Source organism: Nyctibius grandis, chromosome 24, assembly GCF_013368605.1.
Source record: "Nyctibius grandis isolate bNycGra1 chromosome 24, bNycGra1.pri, whole genome shotgun sequence".
Lineage (NCBI taxonomy): Eukaryota > Metazoa > Chordata > Aves > Nyctibiiformes > Nyctibiidae > Nyctibius > Nyctibius grandis.
The window spans coordinates 1,058,579-1,081,336 of NC_090681.1; the positions used below are offsets into that span (position 1 = coordinate 1,058,579).

The 22,758-nt window shown below is 57.7% G+C and overlaps 2 protein-coding genes and 1 long non-coding RNA gene across 3 annotated transcripts; 1 reads left to right on the forward strand and 2 right to left on the reverse strand.

The window, feature by feature from the left end:
• Window positions 1–209: 209 nt before the first annotated feature.
• LOC137673201 (uncharacterized) lies at window positions 210–16,663 on the reverse strand. The gene is made up of 3 exons (XR_011049703.1): window positions 16,527–16,663; window positions 14,515–14,607; window positions 210–327 (listed from the first exon to the last, which is right to left on the reverse strand). It is a non-coding gene; the product is annotated as an uncharacterized lncRNA (long non-coding RNA).
• On the forward strand, window positions 6,480–13,124 carry COL8A2 (collagen type VIII alpha 2 chain). Its single transcript, XM_068417850.1, has 2 exons — window positions 6,480–6,641; window positions 11,105–13,124. The coding sequence occupies exons 1-2, from the start codon at window positions 6,515–6,517 to the stop codon at window positions 13,024–13,026; spliced, it is 2,049 nt and encodes a 682-aa protein (XP_068273951.1). The 5' UTR covers window positions 6,480–6,514; the 3' UTR covers window positions 13,027–13,124.
• A 515-nt stretch (window positions 16,664–17,178) lies between the features above and the next one.
• On the reverse strand, window positions 17,179–22,535 carry ADPRS (ADP-ribosylserine hydrolase). Its single transcript, XM_068417852.1, has 6 exons — window positions 22,289–22,535; window positions 21,418–21,514; window positions 20,387–20,594; window positions 20,092–20,276; window positions 19,904–20,004; window positions 17,179–19,353 (listed from the first exon to the last, which is right to left on the reverse strand). The coding sequence occupies exons 1-6, from the start codon at window positions 22,521–22,523 to the stop codon at window positions 19,061–19,063; spliced, it is 1,119 nt and encodes a 372-aa protein (XP_068273953.1). The 5' UTR covers window positions 22,524–22,535; the 3' UTR covers window positions 17,179–19,060.
• Between the last annotated feature and the right edge of the window lie 223 nt (window positions 22,536–22,758).

A 22,758-nucleotide genomic window follows, 5' to 3' on the forward strand; every position in this document is an offset into this window, starting at 1 on the left:
CGGCCCCGGGGGCAGCAGGGGACGGGATGGGATGGGATGGGATGGGGATGGGATAGGATGGGATGGGGAGGGTTCAGGCTGTGGCACCGGCTGTGCCCAGCAGGTAACCCTATCCCCCCGCGCCGCCCGCCGGGGAGGGACGCAGCCGAGGCTCCCGCTCCTGAAAATTATTTTAATGTAAACCTAGCTCTAAGGCAGCTTTTTCTCATTTTTAAACTATTTCATATCAATCCTTGGCCTGACGTTTGTTTTCTTTGAGTGTGGCGGGAGCGTGGTCGGCATTGCTGCGGATATCTCCTCAGGAATCTTGGCAGGGGCGGCTCCCATCTTTGAAGAAACGGCAAATGCAAAACAGAAGGCAGATATTAGAGAAGCACAAACAATACTTTCCCCTGCTAACCCCAGGAGCGGCGCAGCGGCCGGCTCGGGGAAGCGGCGGCGGTGGGGGGACCCTGTGCCCGGACCCCACTGGTGGCACAGCACCTGCCCGGGTTGGCTCCCGGGGCGGGAGGGCTGCGGGTCCCGGCACCGCTCCAGGGCAGGTCCCCATCACCGGCGGCCACGCCGTTGTGTGGCCAACCCAGTCCCCAAGGGCTGGGCCCCAGTGATGGATTGTCAGGTGCTGAGGAAGTGGCTGAAAACGCTGCTGCGCTCGCCGCGGGGCCTCGGAGAGAAGGGGGGAGGTGCCCAGCTCAGGGCAAGGTCCCCCCAAGGGAGCTGAAGCCAGCGCAGGGCTCCTGCCTTCGCCAGCAGCCCCCCACGGCAGCGGCTCCCCCAGTGCTGCTGTGGGCTCCCACTGCTCCTCAGTCACCCGCGTCCCCTCCACGCGTGTGGCCGGGGCTGGAGCAGCCGTGGCGTCGCAGCGTTCGCTCGGGCACAGACACCACGTCCCCCCGCAGCGCCGGTGCGATGGGCTCCAGCAGCACCAGGCTGCTCCGTGCTGCGCCATCGCCCCGGCTCTCAGCAGGGACAGTGTGGATGGGGACACAGGAGCTCTCCGGGGCATCCCTGCCCCACACGTCCCAGCCTGCGGTGGGGGCAGGAGCGCCCCGAGCCAGCTGCCCCGGCCTCTCCGAGCACCCCTGCCCCAGCAGGCTCTGGCCTGGACCACAGCTCGTTATAATTAAGCCAGTGACCCCAGCACGGGGCTGGAAGTTTAAATGTCTGCGGTTGATGGCCACTTGCCCGCAAATTCCCCGAGATGGGAATCGCTCTCCGCGGGTCCCTCCAGGCTGAGCAGATTTCTTTGCAAAACACCCGTTGCGTCAGAGGACGCTGTTTCTGCGCAGGGGCTGCGGGGGCAAAGCGGCGCCTGACCACAGACCCCAGGTAATGCCATCTGCTCCCTGCCAGTGCCCGGGTGTCCCTGGAGCCAGGCTGAGCCCGCCGGCACGGTCCCTCGGGGAGCGATGCCCCAACACCCGCAGCTCACTGGCCCTCCCCGCGGCGTCTGGGCAGACGCTCCACATCCTGCACCAGGATTCGTGTGCGAGGGGCTGTGCTCAGGTCCCGGCACAGGCCAGGGCTCACGCGGCAATTCGGACCCTGCCCAGCCTGGCCCCCACCGCTGAGACCCCAGGAGAGGGGCTCCGGACCCTGCCCGGCGGCTGCGGGGCGGCGGAGGGCACGGGACCCTCCAGCACCACCGTCCTCACCACACCCAGCCCCGGCCCTCGGCTCTCGCTCTGCTCCATCGTTTGGCTCTCAGGGACGGCGTTGCTGCTGCCCCCGGGCACCCACCGTCCCGCCGGGACGAGGAGGAGAAGGAGAGGGGAAGAAGAGGGGAAGCAAAAAATGAATCCCCACAAAAATGTCTTCATAACAGGAAACGTCTCATAAAATACCTGTGGTTTGGCGTGTGTGATCCGGCTGGTCAAACTATGCACCTGGCAGGCAACCCTGCTATTAATGCTGCGCGGGCTGGGACCTCGGTGGGGCTGGCGAGGGGTGAGGACAGGGCCGGGAGCTCGGGGCGCTGAAACCCTCCGCCGGGGCGAGGGGTGGAACTTGTCCCTTGGGTCCCGCTCGCCTCCGTGTGTGCCCAGCGGGGCCCACCCCAGCCGTGTTCCGGCGAGGGGCCTGTGGTGAGCCGGGCTGAGCCTCATGCCCTGCGGAGAAACCCGGTGTTTCTGCACCTTCAGGCCGGGGTTTTCCACCCTGACCCAGCTCCACACCGGTGCAGACCCGGAGGCCTCTGTCCAGGTCTCCAAACGCGCAGCGCCCCAAGGATGGCTTCGCCCCCGCGCGCACCCTCGGCTCCGGCTGCGGCCGCGCGCGTCGGCACCGATCAGCCGGGGCTCCCCCGCGCTCGGCACCGGAGTTGTGACAGCTGGAGGTGAGGGATTAAGCCCTGAGCTGTGACCCGCGGCAGGCTCACGCCTCGCTGCGCTCCCGGCACACACACGGAGGGGCCTTAATCCGCCTGAGCTGATCCCTGACCCGGCCGCTGCGGGAGCAAGCGGCGGCACCGACCTTGTCAGCGCCGCCACCGGACCCTGGGCTGCTCGGCTCCGGGCAGTGCTCACTGTGGGCAGCGCGTGCTGTGCCGTGCCATGCCATGCCATGCCATGCCGTGCCATGCCACACTGTGCCATGCCGTGCCCAGCCCGCTCGGCGCAGGGGCTGGCGCGGGCGCTGCAGGGGTGCCAGCAGCCTGCCTGCAGATGGGGTGGGGTGTTTTTCTTTCGTCAAGGAAAATGTTTTCTTGTTCCCAGCGCTGCCGGGCGGGCGAGGCTCCGGGGCCGTGCGGCGCGTACAGCAGCTTTTGGAGCGGATCAGGTGTCGTGCATTTCAGGACCGGCTCGTGCCAAGACTCTCCCCGCGCGCCCCGGCGCTGCTCAGCCGAGCTGCTGCCTGATGCCTTTGGCTGTCGCAGCCCGGCCTACGGAAACAACGCGCTCACTCTCCCTTTCAATAGCTCACTTCTCGTTTTCGACTCGTTTTATTATTATTTTTAAAGCATGTGTAGCGCAAACCAAATCATCTCCCTCCCGCTGGAGCCCGTCCAGCCCCGTGTTGGGCTTGGAAAACCTCCCTGCTTTATTTTTTATTGTAAATGACCGGAGGATGGAGCGGCTCGATGGGACGCGGCGGCGTCCAAACCCGCGCGGCTCCAGCCCACCCACACGCGCCGGCTGCTTTGTCTGTGCTGCGTCCACCCGCGCGAGGGGTCACGGCTGCTGGCCGGCAGCCCGGGGCGAGCTCCTGCCGCGGTTTGCAGCGGTGGTGCCCGTGCCCCGTGCTCCCGGTGTGCGGCACGGGGACGGGGATGGGGACGGGGATGGGGCCACGCCAGTGAGCCCGGGTGCATGGTTGAAGCACGTCGAAGGCCCCATCCCGGCTCATCCCTGCGCCCCAGCAGAGCCCCGAGGGGCCGGTGTGGCAGCGGGTTTGGCGCAGGGCTGGAGCGGGGCCGAGGGCCGGCCTGGGCGCGCTTTTACTGCCGGGCTTAAACAAGTTCTCCCTTCTACTGACCTTCAGCCGCAGTCGCGGATCCCCTGTGGATCACATATATTGACTTAAAAAATAATTAGCCTCGAAGGGAGCAGGCGCAGTGCCTGCCTGCCAGGCCCATAATTAATATTTAAATGACAGGGGCCATAACTCAGCTGCAGCTCAGCGAACAAGCCCCGGTTGTGCGGCGGGGGAAGCGCGCGGCTGCGTCGCTCACAGGGAAGTCACCGGGTCTGCGGGCAGGGCCGTGCCCGGGAGTGTCGACACGGGTGCTGCGGGGAGAGGGGCATGGCGCGGGGCGATGGCAGCCCCCTTCCGTGGGCACAGCCGGGAGCACGCCGGGAGCGTGCCGGGGGCTCGCCAGGCCGACCAGCACAAGCCATGGACTGTTCCTGGAGCGACGGGGGCGGCGCGGGCTCTGGCTGCCCGAGCCCCCGCGCTCCTGCGAGAACAAGGTGCCATTTCTTGTCTCCTTTCTCATGCTGGAAGTGTGAGATGTTTTTCCCCTTTCCCGGCGCTTTCATTGCGTGCCAGGGGTTTTTAACACGTCTGCGCTCCGCCTGCCAGGGGAGCAGCCGCTCGCACAGCTCTGAAGCCGTGCCAGGGGTCCCCGTGCCGCGCCGCCGCCGCACCAGCTGCGCCGGGGTCGAGCCCCGCTCCCCCGGAGCCCAGCAGCGTGGTGCTGCCGAGCCCCGGCCCCGCACCGGGGAGCAGCACCGCGTCCCTGGCCCCCGCGAGCGCTCCCCCCGTGTGAGCCCTCCTGGCCCAGCTGCTCCTGCTGACTTGGCTTCTCTGCACGGAGCGGTTGTGGCCGAGCTACGGGGCTGTGCCGAGGGCTGGAGCTGTCCCTGAAGGACGGCAGCCCAGCTGGCCACGGTGCCCAGCCCGGCACTGCACCGCGGTGCCCAGGCAGCGGAGCGGGGTGAGCCCTGTCCCACAGTGCTGGGGCTGGGGGGGCTGCACACAGGAGCCCCCAGAGCATCTCCCCTGCTCCGGGCAGGAAAAACGTGACTCCTCGTGGGATTTCTGCCGGCTGTCCCAGAGCGGCTCCGGCCCCCGGCCCCATGGGATGGGCAGGTGACACCCGGCCGCACCGGGAACCCACCAACATTTGCAACCTGCCCCGGGAGATGCGATCGTTGCACGGTGGCTCGTCGTGATTAATTATCATTTCATAACGCAGGAGGTTTCAGGCATGAAAGAGCCTCTTCACGGACACGTTGTGCACACTTTATCCATCATACGAGACTCCAGATGTTTCCATTTTATTCTTGCTAAATCACCGCCTGGAGAGCCCGGGTAACGCGGGGCCTCCTGCCCCAGTGCCGGGCACCGCGCGGGGGACAGCAAAGCACCAGAGACCCCTTTTCCTTGAGGGACGGAGACTTGTGCCTGGGGGTCTCTGGCCAGACCCCCCCCATGGCCCCCGCTGCCCCTTGGGAGAGTGGGGGCAGGTGGAACGACCCGTCTGCGCCAAGGGAGAAGGGGCAGGAGCTGAGCCCGTGCCTGGAGGTGCCGGTCACAGATGGCCACCTCGGCTGGGGGGACGTCGCCGATGCTCCGCAGCCCCCAGCAGCGAGGGGCTGAGCCACCCCAGGGTGCTGCTCCCACGGCGTGGGCTCGTGGGAGCAACGAGCAGCATCCTGTGAAGGCACCCGCGGTCGAGGGGAGGAGCGGGGTGAATAATGCCCAGGTGGGCGAAAGGAGAGCTGGGAAGGGGGGAGCTGGGGATGGAGGCGCAGGGGTCACACCAGGTAAGGAAAACAAATAAATAGCTGATTCAGGGCTTTGGTCTCCTCTTCTATTTAGCAGAAACTGTATTTTTACAGCTGCAATCCCTTAAAATGGGATTCTTTTTCCCTTAAACAAATCCTTGTAAAATAATGCTCCATAAAAATAAGCGTTCCTCTTCTCGATCCCGAAGACAGAAAAACAGTAACGCCGGCAAGGCCCTCTGGGGAGGCTGGGGGCGGCTGGCACCCGTGGCCCTGGCTGTGCCTGCCCGAGCCCAGCCGAGGGTGCCGCGGTGGGTACGGCACGGCACCGGCACGGCAAACCCCGGCCGAGTCCCGGCACGCAGCAGCCCTGCCCCTGCTCCCCGGCGGGAGAGGCAGCGAGCTTAATTCTCATTAATAACCACCACGGGTCAGTTATTGCGAGAAGGAGGAAAACCAGCAAAGCTCTTTGGTATCACGTGTTATTTAAGCTTCCAAAAATAAACGTTCTTTGCAAATCAATCTGTTTGCAGCTCCGCACGTGGAGCTGGCGCAGAAGAAGCTGCTAGAGGAAAGGTGTGTTTATAGAGGGTGTTTATTTTAAATAAACAGGCACTTAAGGCAGAGGCTGCTGCTCCCAAGCGCCGCAGCCCTCCCCTGGGCTTTCCCGGCCCTCGAGCTCCCGTCGCTGCCTGCAGAAGTGCCACAGCTGAGCCACGAACGCAGCGAGGCTCGGGCTCCAGCACCGCGGGTTTGGTCTGGCACCTACCGGGAGACGCAGCCCCCCCAGCCACTCCCCGGGCAGGCAGGGCACAGCGCAGGCAGGGAGGGCTGGGCACAGGCAGGGAGGGCACGGCGCAGGCAAGGAGGGCACGGCGCAGGCAGCCACGGCCAGGGCGCACACGGCTTTTGTTAGAGAGATACAACAGCAACGCTCGGCTCAGCGAGCCGGGGTTTTCATCCTGCCTTTTTCCCCCCTCTTAAACAAGTTAAAAATACGGAAGAGAAGACTGACATGGGCATAACCCCCGACAAACAGGTACCGGGGCAGCTGCTGAGAGGCTCTGCTGGGCGCCCGTGGTTGGTTATTGCTCATAAATCCTGTGTTTATTGTGCATGGTGCAGGCCGGGTGAGGTAACGTGTTCTGGGCAACTGTGATCCAGAAAAAGGCAAATTCGGGCGAGTGCGGCTCGCGCCGTGATCCTTCCCGGGGTCCCGGCCGATCCCCGCGGGGCGGAGGGTGCGGACGGGGGTCGCGGTGCCCGCTCTCACTGTCGCTTTGTCCGCAGGAGCCGTGGGGAGCAGGATGGTGCCGGACGCCGCGGCGCTGCTGGTGCTGGTGGTGATGGTGGTCGGCCTGGGCTCGGCGGCAGGAGGCGGCGCGGCGGGCTACGCCCAAGTGAAGTACCTGCAGCCCATGGTGAAGGGACCCCTGGGCCCCCCCTTCCGCGAAGGCAAGGGGCAGTACCTGGGTAAGGGCCGCGCTCGGCGGGGGGACACGGGGCCGCGGCCGCCTGGCAGAGCTGCTGGCACGGTGGCAGCATCCCGCAGCCATCGGGCACCCGCCACCCCCTCGGGGTCGGTGCCCCCAGGGAGCCACCTGGCACGGCCGAGGGTGCTGCTCTCTAATGCACCTTTGGCCAAGCACGGAGGGGCCGTGCAGGTCTCCCTAATGGACAAGGATGGGCACAGGCTCAGCAGAGCCCTTTGCTCAGGCTGGGTGGGCACCCGTGGGTGCTCAGGCTGGGATCTGCTGCATGAAGGGGACCCACGAGCCTTTTGCTCCCATCCTCCCCGGCATCTGCTGGCAGCTTGGAGGGGAGCCGTGGCACTCGCCCTCTCCCCCTCTTGCTGCTGTTAAACCTGAGCCGTCCCGGCGAGGCTTTTTCCACCCCTCCACCTACTCCACCCTCCCTGTCTGCATTTCACACCAGCTGGGAAAGGAAAGAGGGCCAAGGCCAGAGCTGAGACCCCGCCGAGGGAGGGGAGAGCAGGAGGGAGACGTTTCCTCCCTGGGAGAGCAGCGACCAGAAACCCCCCCCGCGTTAAATCGCTCCCCACCGAGCGCCGTGCCGCGCCGAGGGGCTGGGTCGGTGCTCAGCAGCCGCCGGAGCCCTCCCCGCAGGTTCGCACAGCCCTGGACCCTCCGGGGAGCGCAAGTCTTGGCTCTGGGAGGAGAAACTGGAGAAGGCTCGGCTGCCGGGAGCTGATTTACTGCTGGGCTGAATGGCTTATCAGGAGGTCAGCTCAGCACGCGTGTCAGAAAACACAGAGCCCAACCTGGAGCCGAAGCGTGCTACGAGCCCCCCCAGCTCCCTGCCCCCTTCCCAGCTGTTGTAAAGCTGCTCCCTGAACCCCAGCCAGAGACAAAACCTTCCAGTGTAGCGCAGGAACGTTTCAGCTGCTGGTGGGACTGGATTCAAGTATCTCCCTGCTGGTTTTCCTCCTTTTTTCCCCTTCTTCCTACGCCTGGGAGCAGCGCTGCCTGCTAACCGTGGAGAGAGGAGTGAGAGCGCTGGGCTCTTTGCAAGGTGCAGTTTGGGTGTGAGCTTTGCTTTAGACTGGACACAGGTTCGAGGAGACACTGAGGCAGAGCAGAGCATGGGAGTCCCCTGGACATCGCTCTCCTAAAACCCCTGGAAAGGAGAGAAGATGGGCAGGGGGATGCGGGCAGGGGGGGAAGCTGCAGCCTGAGCCACTGGCCACGGGGCTGCACCGAGGTGGCTGGGGAAGCCGGTGCCTCCTGCATCCCCCCGAGCTCCCATCGCTGCTTAACCTCTCCTTTGGCAAGGAAAATCCCTGCTGGCCTTCTGCCCTGCTCGGGGAGCTCAGCTGACTCGCCGCGACGGCGCAGGGCCGTGCCGTGCCCCTGCGGGTTACCCTCGAGTCGGCGGGGAGCTGTGTGGGGCCCCCCCGTGCTGCCCCAGCCTGGCCCCTGGGCTGGGACCCCCATCTGGGGGGCCAGGGCAGGCCCTGGGGCTGAGGGGGGTCCCACCGCCCTGCGGGTGCCATCTAGTGAGAGGCAGGGCTGGTTTCCTCAGGGTGCCAGACACCTTTTCTGACCCTCAGACTCCCCAGGAGCACAGTGGCAGCTGGGCAGCGCCCAGGCTGGGCTGTCCCAGGTCCCCAGAGCAGGTGGCCCACAAGTCCTGCTGCTTTTAAAGAGACTCAGCGGGGCTGCTGCTTGCTGCACGTGGCCGAGAGGCCCCCAGGTCCCTTAGCTCCTGCTAACGGGGAAACGTTGCTGCCTCCCTGCTGCTTTCTGCAATCTGCTCTCCACTCACCGCCATCCCCTTGCACAGCAGCTCCATCTGCGAGGGCTGCGCCTGGGTCCCGCTCGGGGCACCCGCTGCAACGGAAGGTGGGATGAGAGACGCGGTAACGCTGGTCCCATGCGACATCCTGTTGCCTGTGAAACTCGCTCTCACGGGACAGGGCTTGGCAGCGGCGCCGGAAGGAGCTGGGCCAGGCTCTGCCATGGAGCAGCCAACCTCTCCTTCCTACAGTGTCATCCGGCCGCGCCGGCCAGACCTGCTGCTGGCTGCTTGTGGCCAGGAACCGCTTCCCCTCTCGCTGGATCATTCCTCTGCCAGCCTGTCCACGCTGCGGGTCCCTCCTCCGGGCGTGCGGGGGTCCTTACCGGGACGAACGCAGCTCCCGCGGGGCTGCAGGACCTGCCCTGACGTGTACATGTGCCTCGGGAGGTGGAAAGCCCGGTGGTGCCCAGGCGAGAGCTCGCAGGGGCCGTGCCTGCTCCTTCCCACCGCCCCGGCTGGCTCCTTGCATTCGCATTCACAGCAGCTTTGTTCATGCTTCGAGGGGAACACATAACCCCACGCTGCTGCTGTGAAACGCAGAGCTCCGAGACATGCGGCTGTGGTAAGACACGGTCTTTTGAAATCGGATACCGCTGGGGCTGCCACGGCCCAGTTTCTCTCCGCTAACGTCCCCGGTTTGGTTTTCCCGTCTGCTTTTCTGGCCGCCTGCAAGTTGGCAGCTCTCGCCTGGCCTTTCTCTTCGCTGCCTTGTGTGAGAGTGTGTGTGTGTGTGTGTGTGCTTTTTCCTTCCTTCGTGGGCTCAGCTGTAGATCCTTATTCTGATTCCATGCAAAATGACCTAGAAAACTAATTCTTTTCAAACCATTGCAAGAATAAAAAAAAAAGGGGGGGACAAGGGGAAAAAACACATTGAAATGATTTTCTGGAGAAAAATTTTTCCAGAATTCAGGCCCCAGAAATCTGCTTTAGTGCAACACTTCACATCTCCCCTGCCTTCTTTCCCACACCATTTTCTGGGGTGAGAACAGGAGGTTTGCAGAAATCTAGTGGCAATGTCATGACAGACAAGTATTTCCTGAGCTTCCACAGCCAAGTGACCCCTGTTACAGCCCAGGATGCGGGCCAGGCTTTGATACGGAGATAAGCTCTGCAAATGTTTCCACGACCCAAAGCAAAACAAGCAGGCACCAGGCTCGGAAACGGCCAGAGCTAATTGCTGCGCTCAGAAAGGTGCCGCTGCCCCAGCGTGCCCGGAACAGGGCCGGCTGCTGCCGCAGTTATGCTTTTCACGTGTCTCAAATCTCCCCTAATCTTTTCCCGTTGACTGAGAAAATCTCTGTGTGGCGGATCCAACGCTGCAGGTGTCCCGGCTCAGCTCGCTGGGTGCCCAGGTTGGGGCTGGGCTGGCAGACCTCGGGGACCCCCCTGCCTCCTCCTCAGTGCCATGCTGGGGCTCACAGCCTCGTGTTCTGCTTCCATCCCAGACAGGATCCATTCCCGTCCCGGGAACTCGCCCCTACAGATCTGTTCCTGACTGGAATGTTCAACTTTGGGCAGATTTGGTTAAAATTTGCCCAAGGTATCAAGGCCCTCTCCTCTGCCCTTCGCATTTCCCATCATAGTCCCATGTACATGCGACTGCCAAGTTATTTCCTTGATTTCAAGCTTCACAAAAAAGAGTGTGTCAGATTTATTCTTTCTCCCCCGTTCCAGGTGTCACGTGGGAAGCGACACCCTGCCTGGGCCGGCCTCGAGGCGTTATTTATGCTCACGTCTGCGCTTTAAGTGCCGAGCTGCGGCAGGCGTGTAATCTGGCTCTCCTCGGCTTTGTAGTCTTTCAGCCCATTAGTTTCTTTCTTATATCCGTTTGCAAAAGACCTCTATAAATTCTTAAAATGTCAAGTGGTTACGGCCTATTCCCAGCGGGGCTGACTCATTTGGACGTAACTGAGGTTGCGTTTCCCTTGAAGCTATTGGCTTTTCCTCCAGCCTCAGCATTTTTTCTCTTTTTGGTGAGTTTTTCTTTGCCTTGCTGGACATGGGAGCTGAGCCAGTGAGCACCGTGGGCATGTCCTAACCCACACACGAATCACCTCTTCAATCTCTCAAGTACATGTCCAAGAGTTTTCTTTTCAATCCAAAAGGATTAAAGGTCTCCCGAGGCCCTGGACTCGAGGGATGGTGCGGAGGGATTATCCTCAGTCTTGGCTCGCTCTGTCACCATTCTCTCGGCTGAACCCAGGCAGGAGCGACTGAATCCCACGGTGCTTTCGAGGCTGCTGGGAAGTGAGGCAGTGGGGGGTTTGAAGCCAGCTCCTAAAAAAACCCCACAGCGGGTCATCACGAAACAACACTGCCAGAGCCGACGGCAATTGCTGGTCCTGCTGACACCCTCTGCGCAGGGATGGATGGAGTAAGGCTTGAATTAGTACCCTGGGCTCTGGCCAAGGTCTTGCCTCAAGACAGTCCTGCTGATGCAGTGGCCCAGGAAGCCGCTGTGGCCACATTTAAATAAAACCAGCTCTAGAGAAGGGCACTCTGGCAAGAACAGACCCAGGCAGCGCTGACGCCCCTGGCTTTAACGCCCTGAGGGCACCACGCACGCTCCTCCATCCACCACCAACCCCAGTAAAGCTCCCTGTCTCCTCTCTCCACAGACATGCCGCCGCTGCTGCCGATGGACCTCAAAGGGGAGCCAGGACCTCCAGGGAAGCCCGGCCCGCGCGGACCCCCCGGGCCCCCCGGCTACCCAGGAAAGCCGGGCATGGGGAAGCCGGGAATGCACGGCCAGCCCGGGCCTGCTGGGCCCCCTGGCTTCTCGGGCATCGGGAAACCCGGCATCCCAGGACTCCCTGGAAAGGCGGGTATGAAAGGGATGCCCGGAGCCAAGGGCGAGCCCGGCATACGAGGAGAGCAAGGGCCAAGAGGACTGCCTGGCCCCCCAGGGCTGCCGGGGCCAGCCGGCATCTCCGTCAACGGGAAGCCGGGCCCCCAGGGTGGCCCTGGCCTGCCCGGGTTTCGGGGTGAGCCTGGCCCAAAAGGAGAGCCAGGTCCCCGCGGAGAGCGAGGGATGAAGGGTGAGAACGGCGTGGGGAAGCCAGGGTTACCGGGGCCCCGGGGGAACGGCGGCCCTCCCGGCCCTGCGGGGCCCCCAGGGCCCGTCGGCGTTGGAAAACCCGGCCTCGATGGCCTGCCGGGCGCGCCGGGGGAGAAGGGCGACATGGGCCCTCCGGGCGGGCCTGGCGTCAGCGGGGAGCCCGGCCCCATGGGGCCCCGCGGCCCCCCCGGCATCGATGGGATCGGTGTCCCGGGTGTCGCGGGGGTGCCGGGGATACAGGGCCCCATGGGACCGAAGGGAGAGCCCGGCATCCGCGGCCTCCCTGGTTTGCCGGGCCCGACGGGCTACGGGAAGCCGGGCTTGCCTGGCCTGAAAGGAGACCGCGGGCAGCCCGGGGTGCCGGGCATCATCGGCGATAAGGGGGAACCCGGTGCTGATGGGGAGCCGGGCGAGCCGGGCCCTGCCGGCATCATCGGGCCGCCGGGCCCGCCGGGCTCCATGGGCCTGCCGGGCAAGCACGGGCTGCCCGGCTCCAAAGGCGACGTGGGTCCGAGCGGGCCCCCGGGAATGCCGGGGATGCGCGGCGACCAGGGCCCCAACGGCTTCGCGGGGAAGCCGGGGGTGCCGGGAGAAAGGGGCCTGCCCGGCTCACAGGGACCCCCCGGCCCAACGGGCCCCAAAGGAGAACCGGGGTTCATCGGCCTCCCGGGGGTGCCAGGATTGACGGGCGGCCCCGGGCCCAAAGGGGACGGCGGGATCCCGGGGCAGCCGGGGCTGAGGGGCCCCTCCGGCATCCCGGGCTTGCAAGGACCCGCGGGTCCCATGGGGCCTCAGGGGCTACCGGGGCTGAAGGGGGAGCCCGGGCTCCCTGGGGTTCCCGGTGAGGGCAAGACTGGCGAGCCCGGCATGGCCGGACCCATCGGCCCCCCGGGAATGCCGGGAACGCCGGGGCTGAACGGGCCGCCGGGCCCACCGGGGCCGCCCGGGCCACCGGGAGCGCCGGGGGTGTTCGACGAGACGGGCATCGCGGGGCTGCACCTGCCGGACGGCGGCGTGGAGGGCGCCGTGCTGGGCAACGGCAAGCCGGGGAAGCCACAGTTCGGCCGAGGAGAGCTCTCTGCCCGGATCGCGCCAGCCTTCACCGCCATCCTCACCTCGCCCTTCCCGGCGTCCGGCATGCCAGTGAAGTTTGACCGGACTTTGTATAACGGGCACAACGGCTACAACCCGGTCACTGGGATATTCACCTGCCCCGTATCCGGCATCTACTACTTTGCCTACCACGTGCACGTCAAAGGGACTAACGTCTGGGTGGCGCTTTATAAGAACAATGTGCCCGCCACCTACACCTACGACGAGTACAAAAAGGGCTACCTGGACCAGGCCTCGGGCAGTGCCGTGCTTGAACTCAAGGAGAACGACCAAGTCTGGGTACAAATGCCCTCAGACCAGGCCAACGGGTTGTACTCCACAGAATACATCCACTCCTCCTTCTCCGGGTTCCTGCTTTGCCCCACATAACGGCTGTTGGGCACGTTTCCTTTTCACCCACTTTAGCCATAAACTGTCTTTTTTTTTTTTTTGATAAAAAAGTTTTTTAAAATTAATACAAAAAAGAAGAATCACTGGGAAGAACGCGCAAGCCGTTGTCGTGGGACCTTGCTTCATGCTGTTTGATCCATGAGTCAAGAGGGTAACCAGAAAGGAGACATCCGTCTGTCTGTCTTTCTTTTTTGGGGGAGGGAGAAGGGAGGGAGGGGAGTGACTTCCTCAGCAAAGCCTATTTGGAATAAATTTTACCCTAGTGACTGTACATCAAACACAGGAACACACTTGGGATGGCAAGGATCTGGCTCTGCAGTCAACTGCTCTGCGATCCAGAGAGGGTCATCTGGAAGACCAGGCCCTTCTGGTCTATAATCAAGTGCCCTCGTTGCCCATTTTGAGTCCTAGTTAAATAAATCCAGCTGTTGTAACGGACAGCATATTTGCTAACCAGCACAGGGGTCCTAGGCACTTAACACAAACCTGTACAGCTGCAAAGATCCATGATGGATTGAGAAATTTCCCTCCCAAACCATTAGATGCCCGAGTTCCAGTCTCACTGATGCCTATTTTTCCAGACTGTGCTTTGAGGCAGTCTCCCTGATTCACTCCGGATTCAGTGCGGTTGGATTTACAATCATAGAAAGTGGAACACTTCGCATAAGCACCTTCTTACAAGAAGTAAATATTATTTCTAACCCTTCCCCCCAGCACCGTTAGGAATAAAAACATCCAGGCGTTGGTATCTGGGAGGAGGACAGACGACCTACCCAAAGCCGCTGAGGGAAGCTGGGACCCCTGGGATGAACAAGGATCTTCTCTCTGGGGTTAATTCACCTACTGGCAAGTCCAAGGGCTAGTTCTGCCCTGTCTCTTTGCAGCCCAAAGACTTGCTTGGCCTCGTGAGCATCTTGTTCCTTGACAACACAAGGATGGCACTGCAAGCCCGGCTCACGGAGCTTCCAGCCTGGTTTGACAGAAGGTTTAGTTACGCTTTCTTCAAAGTGCCACTTACGGACAACTTGCTTTTACTGTCTCACTGTTTCGGGATGTGTAAACTTTTGCATCCCCCCGTTCTCTGGGGACCTTTTAACTAAGAAAAAATAGTGTTCGTTCTAACCTTCCGTTCAGTCATTTTACAACGGTGCTATTATCTACTTAGCAATGTTACTTACAAGTCTAGTGCAATATGTACCTGTAACAGTGCACCAGCCAGGTGCCAATCTGTGACGTAGGTTAAAAAAAAAAAAAAGAAAAAAAAATAATCACATTTGTTTGCTGTTACCACTTTGTCTCACTAACGCTGGAAATGTTGCTGACCTGAATATGAGCTACAAGGTTCTGGGAAAGGTATGCACGGATGCTGACCACTGGGCTGCTCTGTCCTTTGCGAAAGGGAGGAACTGAACCCTGCTGCTGTGCAGATTTTCCCATGGTAGAATAGTGGTTGCCACTTGCACTTACAGTAAAGCGATTCTTCTCACCCCAGGCGAGTAGCACGCTGCTGAAGGGAGTCCACACGCGTGGCGCCGCACGTCCCTCTGCGAAGGCACATCCCTGAGAAAACACAACAATTTGGTCACCAGCTGAGCAACTGTTACCCTGAAATTTTCCTAAAGCCTGTTCTATGGCCAAAGAAAAGAAACGTAGCAAGAATGGGACTTGGGATTGTTCTCCAGATGGACTGTACAGGATATTTAAACAGCTTTTCTGTTTTCTATTTCTGTTTTGTATGTTTTTCTCCTTAAGCCTGTCCTGTGTTTCTGCCTCTTGCCATCCAGGGCTTCCTTTTAAAAACACACCTATCCCTGAAATTAAGAAACACAAAAAGGAAATTTACAGTTGGAAGGCCAGCACTTCAGCTGCTGCCCGGCTGGGGCTGGGGCAGGCCTCTCCCCCGCCCGGGGATTTTCTCCACATAAAGCTGCAAGTGTCACACAAAGACAAAACCTCCTCAAGCTGAAAGGCTGCCCCAGTGTCTGATCCCACGGGAGTTTTCTACCTGCTGAAGGCAAGGGGGTGTCAGGGCCATTCAGGCTTCAATCGTAACAGGTTATTTCCCCGCAGGAACAGGAGCCATACAAAAAGAGTCCCTAAAATTAAAAGTGGAAGCTCAGATGTTTTCTTCAAGCCCGGGCTTGGGAGGAGGGTGCTGGGAGGGGGCCTGTGTCTCCTTCATTGAAGCACCTTTCCCAGGGAGAACAGCAGCGGACTCGAGCGGGTGCCGCCGAGGCCCCGCCGGCAGCGGGTCTGGCTCCCACCGCGGCGCTGGGGCAGAGGCTTCACCCTGTTACTCAGCGTAGCGACTTATAGTGTTCTCTAACCCTCATTCCACCTCTTTTTGTTCTGTTTTATTCGAAACTTCTCGTTCTAGCTGGCAAAAAGCAATGACAGAACTACTCGCTATAACCACGCCGAGACATGAGCTCCTTCAGCGCTGTAGATATTGTTTTGCAATTTCACTTTCCCTTCACGTGCAGAGCATAAACCATAACCACCTTCTGCAGCTGTATAACCTGTTCCATTTACACAGCAATTGAAAAGCAAAGGTATTGCTTGTATCGCACATAGTTAGGCTAGAAAAAACGATGCACAGGACGAGGGAGGCTGTCACTAAACCGGACACTGTCAGGCAGAATTTTTTTTCTGGAGTACTGAGTACGTGATGTTCGCCAGCAGAAAGGATTGTTTTCTGTCGTGTGAGTGAGCGCGTGGGATTTTGGTTTCAATCACAATAATAAAAAAGGTTGGGTTGGATGAAGTATGTCTATTTTTAATTATGAAAACTGCATTACAATGTGCATTTTTATATACAAATTCTTACTATTTTTTTTAAATTTGCCTCTAGTATCCTCATTTCTAACCTAGTATATAGAGGTTTTTAGTTTTGTAAATACTTATTACATGCACTGTCTGTCATAGTAAAAGTTGGTTTAAAATGCACTCTTTTTGTGATCAGAAACTGGCCTTCTCTTCAGAACTAAAACTGCAGTACTTGATTGTATTGACAAAACATCAATAAAACTTATGGTAGAAAAGGTGGGCTCAGCTGTGCCTTTGTCCTGTGGTTAATGGGCGTGTTCAGCCTCGCCAGTAACACCATCCCCACACACCTCTTGCACTCTCTCAAATCCAGCTCACTTGTTCCCTGCAGTCCAGCAGATTTCCTTGCTAATTAATAATTCTTCTTATGTAAGCAGGATGAAATCTGGACCCTTCCAGACTGGCAATTATTAATTTGAGGAATTTAAGTCAAAGTGTTGGGGATTCCCTTTCCTTTCTGTTTTTTTTTCATTGATTTTTTTTTTTTTTTGCTGCATTACACAACCTTGTCTACAGCCAGCTCCGCATCCCGAGCAGCAAAAGCCGTCAGCTCAGCAGCACGCAGAAGAAATGGTGAATCACCTCTAAGCAAATCGCTTTCAGAGGCTAAAAGTAAAAAGAATAAAGAGAAAAAAAACCCCATGTTTTCCCACCTGGTCTCTTATCTGGAAGAGGAGACGTTACTTGTTACAGGTGAAACACCTCCAGAGAAGCCTTCCTGGCAGACTCCTTCCAAAGCTGACGATGAAGAACAAGCGATCCTCCTGCTGCCGGTCGCGGGGACACCCAGCAGCTCCCTGGTCTCCGCATGACCCTCACACACTGGCCTCCCGCAGCTGAACTCCTTCCACACGCTGCTCCTCGCTGCAAACACAGCCAGCAAAAGCAAAGAGCCTCTCCAGCGAACCTCCCTGCAACGCACGTGATCGATGCTTCCAACGCACCCTGCTACTAAACCAGAACGACTTACTGGGCTGTTACTAACTTCAGCTACCCCTTACTGCTCGCAGGCAAGAGCAGCCACCTGCAAGTAGTTTTTACAGCACGTTTCCCCTGCTAAAACCCACCCCAGATGAAGCACAAGTCTCAGCTACACGCGGAGCATCTCTAATCAGCACCAAACAACTTTCATTCTACTTCCTACAGAGATGTCGAGAAGCCGTAACAAAGTAGGTCCAGGCTGAGTCTTAAAGTGAGGTATGGGGTGGGGAGAAATAGCCCAGGGGTTTTCACACAGCTCCTCTTGTCATCTAGTGTAGAAGCACAACTTCATGACTTGAATGAAAAGACAGGAGCAGTGGCCAATTAACAAAGATAACTAAGGGATTTTATTTCTTTCCAAGAAAGTCAGAGCTAAATATTTTAGTACACATTTAAATTCTGGCCTAAAATGAGCTACATTTTTTAAACAGGAGCTCTTTGACTCTTCATGAGTTCCAAACATTTAAAATTATAAAGCTGCTTTAAAAGGAAAGTATCTTCTTTTAAATAATTCTGTATGTTCACACCTCTGGCAGAATAACATGAAAAACCTGACATTTTACATCTCGGATCTGCAGCACAATACATAAATATACAACAGGCCAAATGCCACATGTTCTCAGGACAATTCATGTACACAAGGGAAGCCCATGAAAGCATCACACAGAAGACTGGCACTTGAAGGAAGCAGACTACAGGAAAAACCGTAACGACCTGTCGCAGCCAGGCTTTCCACATGTGCATGACACAGCTGGACACACACAACCACCACGTGGGATACCAACATGGAGCGAGCTCCGTCTGAGCACAACAGCCACTGCCCGGTGTCACAAGAAATACCAGAGAATTACATTGTCACATTCAAATTTATAAACATTTCCATATGATGACTGCTTGCCTCTTTCTTTTTGTTTTCCACTGTTAAAAAGCTTTCAGCCCTCTGTCGACATGCCATACCCAAGCTGTTACTCCCTTTTTGACCAGCTCCACGGGGCAAAGGTTTTAAATGTGAAACTCTGGAAGAACACAGCTTTGCTAGAATGTTCTTGGCCACCAGCTTCAAATGCACAAATTCTTCTAGACTTTGATAAATTCTCCCCCAATTAACCTACCTTTCCCTTTATGTTCAGATGATTCTTACCAAGTAGAGAGTTTTACAACTGTTGAGAAGTAACTCCTGCTTCCTGCTGAAGTAATTTTTGTCACTGATTGCAGCAGCACCAGGAATTCAATCCTTGTGTAACATGAGGTTTCACAACTATCTCCATTCACAGACTTAAGCAGCAATCTCACTTGGTGCTCTGGACATACACAGGACAGCACTAAAAATGCAGGATGCACAGATTAGGAACAAAGGAGTAGCTAGAGTGGCTACAGCAATGTGAGAGCCAGCTATGTAAGGGAACACAAAATGCAATCAATCGAGGTGGTGCCAGGTGGATGGCGGAGCAAAGGACACCAAAGGAGCAGCAATTAGTCACACCCTCATCCAGCAACAACGAGCCTGCTGGGATTCCTCTGCCTGCACCAAAGGCATTTCTCACAATGCCACTGGCAATGCAAAGAAATCCCTTCTCCAACCTTAGGCACTTTTCATTCTGCCTTTAAGGAAGCAAACCTCCCTGGGAGGTCTACCCTGCAGCACCCTCACTCCACGGTGCAGGTGGGAGCCCGCGCCGCCACGCAGGACATCCTCCAGGCTCTGCAGGGCTGTGCCTCTCTGTGACTCCCATCTACACCCCTTCCCCTGTCATCTGAGTGTGAACTGGTGTCTGAAGAGGGGTGTGGAGCCTATCAAAGCCACGGCAGGACAGGCCACAGCACACAGGCGTAGAGGAAAACAGCAAGAAAGTCAGTGGGCTCAGACACCCACCGAGTAACTGTAATGATAAAATGGCACAAGGGTGGACAAAGCAAGAAGCAGAAACCTTATGAAAAACTAGACACTCCTGTACACTTCAGAGGAGATGCACCCACTGTCCAAGGCGCCACATGCAGCCACTTCCCAGCTGAACCGTTACCGAAGGGTCCGTCCCCTCTCTTCCAAAGCAGCTCGTGCTTCCAGCGCCCAGCTCACAGCAGCAGGCGTCCTCGGGGGGAGGCTCCCTGGCGCCTGCAGACAGCACGGACCCACCACCAGACTGCTGCCTGGAAAAGCACAGGTGAGCACCCGCTTCGCCTTCAGAACACACGCTCCCTGGGATGCTCAGAGCCGCTGGCAGTAGAGTTCATACAAGCTATTTGCCAGCTTCTGTGTCTCTTCAAAAGCTTCACAGCTCTGCTCCCAGCTGGGGGGTATCTGTTCCTCTCCATAGTAAGCCCCTGCAATGGCTCCTGCCATGGTAGCAATGGTGTCTGTGTCTCCACCCAGAGAGATACAGTAGATGATGGTCCTCTGCAGGTTGTTGTAGTGATCAGGAATATCTGGGTCAGCTTCCATACAGCGCAGGAAGGAGTAAATTGCAGTAGGGACAGACCGCAAGGCGGCGATGCCATTGCCTGTTAACGAAACCAAGCACCTTCAGCACAGCAGAACACTCGTGTCTTCCCTCTCGCAGAAGTGCCTCTGCCCTTCTAACTGCACCTTCCTATTGCCAGTTACTTGCACCACCGATATCCCTGATTTTACCACAATGAGTAAGTTTGCATCTCAGAAGAGAAACCTCCCCATAGTTCCCCAGTACCACTCACATCCTGGAGACCAGCTCCCAGCTACACCAGTACAGTTTGGCAACACACACCTACCTGTTCCCAGCCAACTTGACAGCCATTAAGACAAGAGATGATCTTAGAATATTAAGGAATGTTATTCATGATAAGTTTTGCTTAGCAAGACACTTTTTTCCCCACCAATACAGAGAGGGAGTCACTGGGGGAAGACTCGGAGCGTTACTGACTGGTGAGCAAGGGCAGCTGTTCCAGCACATTCAGTGCCTGACAGGCAGCAGAGGCCGAAGTGGCAATCTGGGGGAGGACACACCAGCCAGGCTTGCTGAGTTAGTCCTGCTTCCAAGTCTTGCCTAATACTTGTGGTAAGAAAGGTACTTACCTAATTCAAACAATACATCTGCTTTGGGAACACTGCTGAGCTCCAAAAACTCCTTTATTTTCTTTAGACGCCTTGAAAATGGTAAATCCTCAAACCCCAGCCTGGAAACAAAGAGTTCAATGAGGAAGGGAGAATGCAAAACCAGCATAAACTGTACACAGCAGTCAGTGCTCCTCACAGCTACTTACGCTCGGGCGTCAGTAAGAGACTTATCATCTGCCTCCACATCTTCCATGTGGCTGATGAGCTGCTCCAGGAAGGTCTCCTTGCTGAGCTCTCCCTGCAGGGCGAGATGCACTGCCAGGGCCTGCAGGATGGCCCCGTTGTAGCCCAGGGAGTTGGCGTGGGTCAGCTCAGCACTCAGCTTCGCAAACTGCGAATGAAAGCCCATTGTTAGCAAACCTGCCCGAGAGATCACGGCGAGGCTGGCCCGACAGCAGGCACTGCCAGAGCCGAGGTGCCCAGAGGAGCCCAGACTGGTACCTTCTTAACATCCTGGACATCAGAATACGCGAGCGAGATGCCTGCCACCCTCATGGCACCGCCGTTGCCGTAGGAGCCTTTCCCGTTAAACTGGGCTCTGGCTGGTTCGAACACATCGTTGCACTTGGGGCTCAGGAGCTTCTTGAAGACATTGACAACAGCCATCCCATAGCCCCTGTTGGGTTCCTTCTTGTACTCCTCAGCAAACCTGGCGTGGGCAGGGGAGAAAAAATACATGGGGTATTTGGTCTGTGACCGAGTTTGTAAAGAGGTTGTATAAAGCCACGTGATGAAGTGAATTAATAACACATGGATAATTCAGTGACGGGGTTCAAGTGGTTCAGTTCTATAGGGAAAGAATCGAATTCCCAAAAATTGGTGTGAAAGGAGGACGGGGTGTACAAACATCACCTTTCACAGCCCACTTGTTTCCCTCTCAACTTTGCCTTGAAATAGAAGCAAACTGGAAACATTTTCGTGGGTCACAACCACAAAGAAAGTCTTTTGTTCAAGTTCAATGGAAGAGTTTTCTAAACAAATAAATGTTCTCCCTTAAGTGGAACCAAATGCTACCAGGGCTGTGGACTCAAAAGGGAAATGGATCATAAACAAACTGAAGCTGACCTCACCAATATTCCCTAACTAAATTAAGGGAAGTACAAACATAAATAGCAACAAATAAACACGAAAGGGAATGCTTCTGGAATTTCTAAGGATTGTTTTCCACAAAGGTGAATACCCAGACACGGCTGCAATACAGCATGTCCCATCCTGCTTCGTTTCAAAGCAGACTCTGAACCCACACCAAAGCTAACGCTGCTGCATGTTCCAGCACAGTGCAAAGCACACAAGAAAATACAGGATTAGCCATCACTTTTCTCATTTTTTTTCCTCCACAAATGAATAATGCCCTTGCTTTAGCCTCTGTCCCCTTTCACAGGAAATTACAGCGACAGCTGAATCTTAAGGAAGTTCTGCCCTCACCAGTAAATGCCAGCACACTGGCCTCCGGAGCTGGCTGCTCTCCTTACCTCTTGGCCATATCGACTTCGTCAAACTCCCGCTTGGCTAGCAGGGACTGCACCACCGACCTGCTCATGGCTGTGTCGTCCGTGTAGGAAAGCGTTTCTAAAACACAAGGTCAAAACACAATGTGACCATCCAGGGGCAAACTTCCCTACTCTCCAAGGCCTAACTACCTGTATAGCCAGAGTTAAAACATCACCAGAAGTTCCTCAGCACTTTAAGCTCATCACTAACCAAGGTCATCAGAGCAAGAAGGTGCAGAGCAAGAGAGATGTATCCACAGCAAGAATGAGACAGAAAGCATTTCAAGATTGATAACAACCAAGAGAAAATGTTTGATATGCAGAAACACATCTGGACAAGTGAGAGACTCTTTCTCAAGGAGTTTACAGCACATGCTGACAAGCAGACAAGAGAAAGCACAGTTGCCGTTCTGGACAAGACCATAACAAAATCAAGTGCCTTCAAGATCGTACTGGAAGGGTTTACAGGGCTTGCTGCACAGCTCAGAACCCCAACACAAATCATCGTTGCTTGCTAAGAGTTAAATAACCGTTCTTGTGCTTCTCTTACTCTGCTCCTTATCTGTTTTTTGGTATATCTGTTCCTTGCTGACTCCCCAGCTCCCAGCACACCACACACCCCGCCTTCTCTCAGCCTGAGCACAGCAAACCACACACCCCTCCACACATGTGCCTCAGGACTCCCTGGGGGAGCCACAACCTGGGCACTGCTTCAGCAAGGTCACCCTCGCCCCGGGGGGGGGTGGCCCAGACCCCGCAGCGCGGGGGGCACACGCCAGAGCAGGGCTGGGTGCGGGGAAAGGGATGTGCTCCGGGCCCGACCCCCCTTCCCCTTCCCGGGGTTTCCTCCCACCTCTGCAGGCGCTGCCGGCCGGTTCCCCCGCCTCAGGCGGGCCGGACGCCGGTTCCAGGCCTCGGAGGAAACGTAGCAATTCGCAAAGCTTCACGACGCTCCTGCCTTCGAAAACGGCACCCAGGCAATCACCTAACAACGCCCCGGCCAAACAGCCCCGGAACCGAGCGGCTCCCGGACGAGGCCGCGCCGCCGCCCGCCCCGTTCCTGAGCCCGATCCCGTCGCCGCCGCCATTTTCTCCGGCGCTCCCGCCGCTCTCCTCCGGGCCGCTAGGGGGCGGTGTCCGCGGCAGCGCCCACGGCGCTGCCGCGGACACCGCCCCCTGGCGGCCCGGGCAGGAAAAAGCTGCTGCCTGATTTCCCTACTTGGAGCAAAATAAAATGTTGCTTTTTTTTTGCCCCCCTCAATTTTTAATTCTCAAAATTTCCCAGATTTTCTCAAAAATTCTCAGAATTTCAAAATTCTCAGA